The sequence below is a fragment of the Anastrepha ludens genome, chromosome 6 (assembly GCF_028408465.1).
Source record: "Anastrepha ludens isolate Willacy chromosome 6, idAnaLude1.1, whole genome shotgun sequence".
NCBI lineage: Eukaryota > Metazoa > Arthropoda > Insecta > Diptera > Tephritidae > Anastrepha > Anastrepha ludens.
In genome coordinates this window covers 106,991,418-107,001,555 of record NC_071502.1, presented here as the reverse complement: position 1 = coordinate 107,001,555, position 10,138 = coordinate 106,991,418, and the positions used below count along the sequence as shown (strand labels likewise).

The window sequence follows — 10,138 nt, the reverse complement described above, 5'->3', positions numbered from 1 at the left end:
TGCATTAACAAACATTTTTGAGCATTCGTTATGTGGCAAAAATCCAACACCGTCAACAAAAAAAATTCTCAAAAAATAATATAATGAGATTTTTGAGCCACTTAATATTTACAAAAATTCTAATTTTTTTTTCTACAGAGTTTGAAACTTTGATTTATCTGTTTTTTGTTGTAGTTGTAGAATTACATCTTTATACAAAAAATTTAAGAAATTAAATAAAAAATAAATAAGTAGTAAAAACTTTGCAATATGCTGCTATTATTGTAAGCACACATGTACATACACACATATGAAGTGAGAATGTATGTGTATGTATGTAGCCCGACTTTTGGGGGCTGGCAGTCATTTCAAAGTATGCTACTGTATCATCGGCGTTGAAAAGGCGCGAGCGCGCGCGCGATTTCTATCAACCGCGACCCGCCCAGTTTCCCAATCTGAAGTTCACAGCTGCGCCACTTTTATTGCTTTGGAAGATATTTTTTTATTTGCAAAGTTTCTTTTGCTAAAATAATTTATAATTTTATATCTTTTTCTCATTATTATTTCAACACATTTTTTTCCACCCCGCAAATAGCTTGCCCTCTAAGCGCTGCGCATATAATTTTCGAAATTCGTAGCTAGCATATTTTTGCTTTCAATGTTGTTGTTGCATTACGTTGGCTATTTCAGTCATTTGTTTTTGTTGTTCTTCTTGTTGTTGTTGCTGAAGTTGATGTGCACAAACAGTGCGCTCTGAGCTACATTTTGTCTCAAATATAATTAAACTTTTGTTCGCTGCTTAGTGGCGTTTGGCAAATAGTCGCGGTTTGTTTGCCGCTCGAAGCAAAAGTTCTTTTTTTGGCATTTCGGCGTTACGTTCGAGTGCGCGCGCGTCCAGCTAAAAAGTTCTTGGCTCAGCCGAAGCGTGTGCTTATTTGATTTTTCCTTCTAATATCCTGTCAATAGATACGAATTAAAAACTAAAAATTGGAAATCAAACAAAACAAAAAAAATAAAATAAAATAAAATAAAAAATACAAAAAAGCTAGCGAGGCTTTAGCAAAATGTCTTTGATGTTTTGCACGCTCTTTCGTCGTCTCCTGCTGGCGCTCATTCTTGTTTTACTCGCACCAGATGATTTGTTTGTGTCGAGTGTGGTGCATCGTACTCTAGAGGAGGCGCGTCAGGAACGCCAACGGCTGGTCCAGAAATACATTAAGACTCTAAACAAAGAGGAGGGCGCCATACGACTGGTGGGCGGTGAAACGGAGCACGAAGGTAAGATAGAGTAGATGAAATTTCGCAGAGAGTGTTGAAGCATTCAAAGAGGATTATACAAATTTGCCAAAAAAGTTTTTTATCTAATTAAATGGGCCTACCAGATCCGTACTGAGTTCAGAAATAGAATAAATTGTGAATACAGAAGTGCCTTGTAAGTCGACGCCTGGCTGAAATTTAGCTGCAAATGTCTCCCTTAGTTTTATAAGCTGCTTGCATTTGCCGAGAGTAGTAAACTCATATCCGTAACAAAGTTCCTCATTTTCTGTTCGTGGTTAAATAAGTGATAATGAATAATGATAGCTTCTATGTATGGATTGTTTAACTACTCGAAAATTCAGTATTTTCATACCTCTTATGTTATGTTGTTGTTGTTTGTAGGACTGTATTTCCTGCACTGAGTGGCACTTAATTAGCGTCAATCGGTTTTTTAATACCACAATCACATTTTCTTTTGATGGTTCGGTTTTCAAGAGTGTTATTTCCTATAGCCACTTCGTTGTGTCTAGGAAGAGAAGAAGAATGGAAATGGAATGGTTTACCAAAATCCTTTATTCTTGCTCTTGAAAGCCCGGCCAGCCCCGAAGATAACGAACAGAAGTTTCCTTTTTCCTCACTTATCTCCAGCCGCCATATCCAATATTCTCATTTTTCAGCTCAAGCTTTGTCAAGTAAGTAACGCAAAGCACTCCTGAGGTGGTTCAGCACGCATAACGGGGTTGGGAGCTCTCTAGTTATTTTGTATTTCACTCTAGAACAAATGGTTCTCGAGTAAACTCAGCGAGCACTGGGCGAACACGTTGATCTATGATACTTGGTTGATAAGGCTTTCTAGCAGCAGATTAATCAGAGATGATCGAGAGGTCTTCTGGATCGAAGTTAAGAGCAGTAGTGGTAGCCTTAAGTATAAATTGTTGGATGCAAATTCTTGCGAATTCAGACTCAATTTAATGTCGACGGACTTGTGCAAAAGCTGTATGCTCAGCATCTACTCCTAGATGTCTTGCTATCAGAAGGCGTAGGTTTATGCATTTTTTATAACAAACCTGAGCAGCTATCAAGGCTTCTTTCCGCAATTTCTAATTATTCACCGCTCATCTGTATCCCTTTCCTTTTTCTCTTGCTACTTACTTCGCGACGTCTTCGATTTGAACAGGCATTGCCTAATTGGTCTGAGAAGAGGAACCATAACACTCGTAGTGAATAAAGTTTATTTATGTTAAGACCGAACAGTGACTGCTTCTAGTAAATACAGGGTTTGGTTGAAAAGTAATGAGCCTTCCCGCGCGGAGCGTCTGCCAAGCGATCAACCGAATCGTTGGACTTTCCCCTTCCACTAGAAACCTGTCCCAGTTCCCTGGCAACAGCGATGCTTTAAGCTATTTTAAAAGTGGGTTAGGATTTTGCAGTGGCGAAAATGCAGCGATCGTTGGAGCAACGTTACTCGATAAAATTTTGCGTAAAGCTAAACAAAACGAGTACCGAAACCATTGGGTCACTCAAAGAGGCTTACGGGGACCAATCTCTGTCCAGTGCCCAGGGAAATCGGTGGCATAAGTCGTTCATGGAAGGCCGGGAGGACGTCGAAGACGAACAGCGATCTGGAAGGCCTTCGACGACGCAAACAGACGAAAATGTGAACCAGGCTCGTGAATTTTTGAACATTGACCATCGTGCTAGTCTACGTGAGGTCAGTGAAGAGTTAATTTTCCCCTTCGGACTTCCTCTTGTTCCCGCACCTGAAAAGAAAGCTGAAGGGGAGGCGTTTCGACTCCATCGAGGCGATCCAAAAAACTGTGACAGCCGAATTGAACGCGATTCAGGCGGATGAGTTTAAAAAATGTTTCCTGCAGTGGAAGGACCGCTACCAGCGGTGTATTGACGCTCAAGGGTCCTATTTTGAAGAATATTACTTGTATAAGCCAAATGGTTTAATAAAACTGTTTAAAAAAAATAGGTTCATTACTTTTAAATCAAACCCCGTAGTTAGATCCTGGTTAAAAACTTCGCGGTTGGTTGAGTAAGAGAAATATTAACAAGTTATTAAAACCTCAAAAAATCAATACTAGCCGAAGGCAAGTTATTTTAAAGATCTACCACCCCCGTCAAATAATTCCACCGGAAAAACTAATAGTCGAATTTCTATACCTCGTCTTCTTCTTCTTGATTCGATCAATAGCCATCCAAGCAATTTTGGCCAAGTTCAACTAAATGCATTAGTTCTCCCTTCTCCCTGGTACCACCAATTAGAAGCACCAAGTGAAGCCATAAACTTCTTCGCTTAGACTTTCTAATGAGGGCGTGGACTTCCTTCTCCTGAAGCTCAAGCGGTTGGTCCGCTGTCATGATACATAACTTAACCAGCGGAAGTTCCGGATCCTTATTCGTTGCTTGGATTAGCAAATGTGCAAAAAACAAGTCTAGATTGTTCAAATCTATTAAAATTCAAAGCGGATCGCTGAGTAGCTCTTAGTTGAGGTAGAGTTTGGTCACCCATAGTAGCATATTCTGCTTCTTCTTGATTGGTGCGATAACCGTTTAGGCGATTTTGGCTGAGCTTAACAAAGCGCATCAGTCGTTTCTTTCTCGTGCTAACCGGATCCAGGTGGAAACACTAAGTGAAGCCAAGTCCTTCTTCATCTTCAGCAACGAAGTCGCTGTATATTTATTCGCTGCGCTATGTCTAGTAAAGCTCATACAGCTCTTTGTTCCATCGCCTGCGATATTTGCCGTCGCCAACGTGCAAAGGAGACTTTTTCTCTCAGACGCCTCATCGGATGTTGTCATCGTTCAAGCTTCTGCTCCATACGATAGGACGGGCGTGATGAGAGCCTTATAGAGTTTTAATTTTGTTTGTCGAGAAAGGACTTTACTACACAATTGTGATCGTTGTCATGGATACCATTTTACAGTAAGCGCAAGAAACGTGGATACTTATTGTTAGTGTCATGCGAAGATTCTTTACATATATTAGTATCTATGTAAATACTACACACTGGAGATACCCGGTCAATTACAGCTATTCCAGTAATACAATCCCGCTTAACCCGATAAACTCCACTCCAATGATTCCAGCCTTGCATCCCTTATTTATTAATAATAAAATAGGGAGATGCTGAGTATGCCAAATGTGATCACCTCTGATTCTTGTTAACATCTTTCCTTTCTCTTACTTTTATTTCATAAGAGCTCGAAGCTTCTTAACATAATTCAATTTTGGTCCTTGCAGGTAACATTGAAATCCTGCACAATAACAAATGGGGCGCCATCTGCGATGACGAATGGGACACGCTTGAAGGGCGCGTGGTCTGCCAGCAACTGGGCTATCCCGGTCTGCGACGCGTCACACACGATGGCTATTTCGGCTTAGCACGACGCCGCTACTGGATGGATAATATGTACTGCGAAGGTAACGAACGTGAGCTTGCCGACTGCCACTTTGATGGCTGGGGTGAAAACGACTGCGAAGCCAATGAAGCGGCCGGTGTTATTTGTGAAAGTTCGCAGTCAGAGCGCACCACAGAGGCGCCTTTGCCTAAACAACTACCCAAATTTACGTTACCGCATGCCTACCGTATCGAGGTGCGTCTGCGTGGTGGAAGGCGTGTACATGAAGGACGCGTTGAAGTTCGCATCGATGGTGGACGCTGGGGCACCATCTGCTCTGATGGTTGGTCCTTGCTGGAAACAAATGTCGTGTGTCGCCAGCTGGGCTTGGGATTCGCGCGCGATGCATTGCAAACGGACTATTTTGGTGGACTGGACATAACACCGGCAATATTGAGTGGCACCGAGTGTTACGGAAACGAAACTACCTTGGCGCAGTGCCTACATCACGATCACTTACGACCACCTGCCGAATGCCATGGCGAGCGTAATCATGTAGCGGTTGCGGTATGCGATCATTTTGCACCTGATTTGGTGGTGGATTTCTATGAGCTTGAACGCACAGCCCACTTGGAAGATCGTCCAATGGCATTGATGCAATGCGCTATGGAGGAGAATTGTGTGGCGAATGAGGCTTATGAGATACAGCGAGACGATCCGAATTGGCGTTATATGACGCGTCGATTACTCAAATTTACCGCGAGTACGCTGAATGCAGGCAACACGGATTTTAGGCCGTTCAAGGAGAAACACCTGTGGGAGTGGCACATGTGTCATATGTAAGTTGAGTGGAGGAGTACTCAAAGAGGTGAAGAGGCAGTGAGATCGTGTGATTCTAACATGCATTTTCTCATCCCAGGCATTACCACAGCATGGAGGTCTTCGCCACATTTGATGTATTCGATTTGATAGGCAACAAAGTGGCGCAAGGTCACAAAGCCTCATTTTGCTTGGAAGACAATCAATGCTTGTCGGGCGTGCCAAAGAAATATAACTGCGCCAATTTCGGCGATCAAGGTAGGTTGGAAGTGAAAAAGTGATAAATATGCGCTTACATTTCGTAACTAAATTCTGAAGATGGAGTGAGGAACCAAAAACTTACCTTTTAGTGTAGTAACTTCTTCAAGATTATTTTGGTGTTTACGTACAAAATGTTTACAAAGAAATCTGTTTTTCGTATTTCATTGAGAGTTTTTTATTTTAATGATCTCCTCATTTTAGGCATTTCCGTCAATTGCTCCGACATTTATCTTTACAATCTTGACTGTCAATGGGTGGACATCACCGAGTTGGATACCGGCTCTTATACTTTGAAAATTGCCGTCAATCCCGAGTTCAAAGTGGCAGAGATGAGTTTCGACAATAATGCAGCGGTATGCAATCTTTTATATACAGACACTTATGCGCGCGTCGATGGCTGTAGGCTGACAAGGCCTTAGTTAAAGTTTCCTAAGTCGGTTTTCTTTTTTTGTTTGTAATGAAGCAAATGCTCGCCTAGGTAGTCCCGTCACCTCAACAGTGCCAAAAAAAAAAATTATAACTGAAGAAAACATATGAAGCCAAATAAAATAATGAATATTTCTTATATTTAATGAGAATTGTAGTTCGTTCCCTATTAAGAAATAAGAAAATAAAGAAAATATAATTTTAAATTTTTTTAGACTTTTTGTGCAAGAACAGCCAAATCGTAATAGTGAGTGCCTATTTGATTAAGAAATATATATATTTCATATCTTATTTAGAAATGCATATTTTTCTATATTTCGGATTTAAATACGCTCTCTATTCAATAAAAAAAATTCAAAAATTTAAATTACCAATTTTAGTTCCTTAACGGCTTACTAATTAACACTGCCACACAATTCTAGTTTGATTTTTTCTTGTCAGATTTTGATAACAAGATTTTAAAAGTAACTGACTCGAAATTCTGAAACATTATTAAAATGCTTCAAAAAACATTTTTTTAAATAATTTGCACATATTTTCAAAAACGTTTACTGAGTTATTTATAGTTTTACCTTAGTAACAAAACTTTCATATTAAAAAATTTTTAAGGGAGCTCTTTAAAAAATTAAGATAATAGTTACTTTCTAAAACTCCAATAACTCAGTAAAAGTATTTTTGCATACATACAAAATTTTCATAATAATTTTATGATATTTCAATCAAAACTATTCATAAGAAATCTTCACACTTGCAGAAATTGTTGTTGTATATTTATTTTTGTTTAAGATTTTTTCTCTTGTTTTTGAAAAATGCGTAAAAAAATATCAATCTAACTTTAATTCACACAAATAATTCTTTGAATTAAGAAATTTCTATCTAGAAAAAAAAAAAAATGGTAAAATTAAAAAGAAAACACTTTTTAGGAAACCCCAGAAATTTTGGTATTATAAAATCTACAGATTTTCCTTTCAAACCCAATTACATATTGTATTTTATATACAAATTATATTTTTATATGTTTCGTACATTTTTTATATATTTTCCAAATTGCTTATACATTTTTTATTTTGTATTTTGAATTTTTTTTTGGACTTGATAAATTCGCAATCAAAACAAAACATTATAAAACATTAATCTAATTTATGGCTCTGCAGTTATTAAAAGCTACACCTTTTCCAATACTACTTCAGAAGGTGTCGAAAGTACTTGTGAATGGTAAATTGTACTTTAAGACAAATATTGGCATCCCAGCTACACTTGGGTTTGGACGTTATCGAGAAAAGGCTCACGTACTTCGAGCAACTTATTGGCGACTGTGGTAGATACATTAAACATTCTAATTCTTTTCATCGAAATGTATTGTACTATCTTTATTAGATAAGTCAATCTTCACATAATTAAAACATACATTAATTAATTAATTGTTTCGTTCTCAAAAAGACAGTCTGAGCAAACTTTATGTGCCTGTAATTTGGAAAATATATAACAAAAGCAAATATATTTAAAGCCAGTACTAGGTATACCATCTAAAAATTACACTGTGAAGTAGATTTCGCCTTCTGAAATATATTTTACGCTTTTTGAAGTACTCCTGGAAAAGCTGGAGGGCTTACCAAAAATTTAAAAATTAGTTTTAGATAAGTTAAAGTATATTTTTAACAAACCTAATTCAAATTTCAATTTCCTTTTCTTCTCAAAGTACATTTTTTTTAATCCTCAGACAATTTGTAACCACCGAAATAAATTTTTTTTTGGAGTTACAAATTTTTTAGGGATCGAAAAAGAAATATTTAAAAAAAACATTCTTTTTTGTGTAAAATAATATAAAATTACGTAGAATATTTATATGCATATCATTTTTTTTCAAATTTCAATGTTTCGTTTTTATGTAAAGATCGTCATATAGCCTCAAAAACGATGATTGATATTTCCAAAAAAAAAAATTGTTATAATAGGTTAATTAAATATTTTTTTTCGCATCTATAGTATTAGTTTCATCTTTGTAAGTATACAAAATTAAAAACTTAAATGACCAAATATTTAACAGATTTTTTTTATGTTATTCTGTGTTTTGTAAATATTCAAATTTAAGTGGTAATTGCGGGACAAAACAAAAAATTAATAAAATATGGCTGGCGATTTTAAGTAATAATTCGCAAAACGAAACATATGTATATTAAATCCAGAAAAGTTACTAGCGGCTACGAGTCGGCTGGATTCGTCAGTTGCTCTGCACGCTTCTCCGTTTTTTTTTATATTTTTTTTTTGTAGTCTAAATTACTATTACTACTATACTATCCGCAATACGGACTTGTGGCAGATCACCGAGCAAGATCCAATCCAAAAGGTGATAAGAGGTCGTAAATGGCGATAGATTGGGCACGCTCTCAGAAAGGGGAAACAGGGAAAGCATTAGCAGTCCTAAATAGTGGGAATGCCCACCTGTCGTTGCTAAGGAGCAACGCCTTCTAACTGTTTAGCGCGTCATCAGTGTTTCACATTTTTCTGGCAGAAGGATCGCATAGATGGTTGAGGACTTCGCTAAATTTTGGTGTGTCTGCGATATTAACGCGATGCTCGCTTCCTCTTGCTGGCGCCACTGATGCAATGAGTAACAGTTTGTTTTTGCTCGTTTAAGCAGCCCCAATGCAAGAAATGCTCTAACTTTTGTGCGGGAGTAAGGATTGGAAGGATAAGGGTTTTTGGGGTTGAGAAATGAATTTTTTGTTTGTTTTTTGTTTTAGAAACTTGGAAAGTATATAAGTTTGGAAAAGTGAGAGGAGCGTGCTGGGACTCGAGCGCACAACCTCTGGGATGGCAAGCTAGTGCACTTGTGATAGACTACCGAGGCCGCTTTAATCCGCTTATGTTTCCCTTATTTCTTAAAAAAATACTTCCTTCTTCAGTATCATACAAAGAATGAATATTATAACCAAACCTCTTCTTTTTTTCGGAAATTATTTATATAAAACTAAAAATGTGCACAAAAATAAAACAAAACGCGCTTTTAGAATAACCACAATACCAATTCCCAGAACGAATGACTATCCGCTACGAGTTGTGTGGCTTCGTCAGTTGCTAAGCGCGCCACTCCGTTTGCTTTTTATACTTTTTGTTTTTGGTTTTGCTTTGCGTCTGTGACAACTGGCAACGCAAACATCACCAAATTGACCAGCTGTCATTGCCATCACCCATATTTTGGCGTTGCTGTTGTTGCGATCGGTGTTGCTTTTAGTGTAACTGTTGCTGTTGTTGTTGTCGTTGTTGTCATTGCTAGTGCTGCTGTTGCTGTGACTCGGTCAAACGCAGTCAAATGTTTGCTTTATTGTATCGCCAATTGATGTTTAGCTCACATTGCTGCCAACAATTTGTTATTGTTCCTTGTTGTTGTTGTTGTTGTTGTTGTTGTCATTATTGTTGTAGTTGTTGATTCAACTGTTGATTACAGGCTTCTCATGCTGTTGTCGTTAAACTTGAAAATCGCTCGAGCGTGGCGCGCGCATCAAAGCTCAACTCAGCGCTGCACACAATTACACCAGCAAAGTTTGCGCACAAAACCAACAACAACAAATCACAATTTGCTCTCAATATCGCTTGACGTTCGATGGTTGGTTAGTGCTTTGATTTTAGTTTGTTGGTCTGCCCCACTGTTTTTGTGCTTGTTATTGTATTGATATTTTTAGAGTTTATGTTTTTGTTGTAACTGCTGAAGTATTCTATTTTGTGTTTTTACTTGGGGCAACTACTGCCGTGTGGTCGTGCCACACTAGCCACAGTGGCACAAAGCTTTGGAGCTTCCACTAAATCATCATGACTTAGTTAGCGGTGTGCTGCTAGCGACTAGCAGAGAGAAGGGAAGCAGAAAACGATGTTTAAGCAAGCAGCGTGCACGCACAGGTAGCCAGATCGGAGCTATTAAATAACGATCTGAGCATTATGAAAATATGCGAAATGACATTGAAAAAATACACAATGGCGAAAAAATGACTTAATTAATATTTGTCATGGGAAAATTATAATTTTTTTTATTGCTCTATTGCATAATTTT

The 10,138-nt window shown here is 37.9% G+C and overlaps 1 protein-coding gene across 1 annotated transcript; it reads left to right on the top strand.

Annotated features, from left to right (window-relative positions):
• The first annotated feature begins 764 nt into the window (after positions 1 to 764).
• Positions 765 to 6,339, top strand: LOC128866507 (lysyl oxidase homolog 2B). The gene is made up of 4 exons (XM_054107312.1): positions 765 to 1,257; positions 4,487 to 5,423; positions 5,504 to 5,661; positions 5,866 to 6,339. The coding sequence occupies exons 1-4, from the start codon at positions 1,044 to 1,046 to the stop codon at positions 6,081 to 6,083; spliced, it is 1,527 nt and encodes a 508-aa protein (XP_053963287.1). The 5' UTR covers positions 765 to 1,043; the 3' UTR covers positions 6,084 to 6,339.
• The last annotated feature ends 3,799 nt before the right edge of the window (positions 6,340 to 10,138 follow it).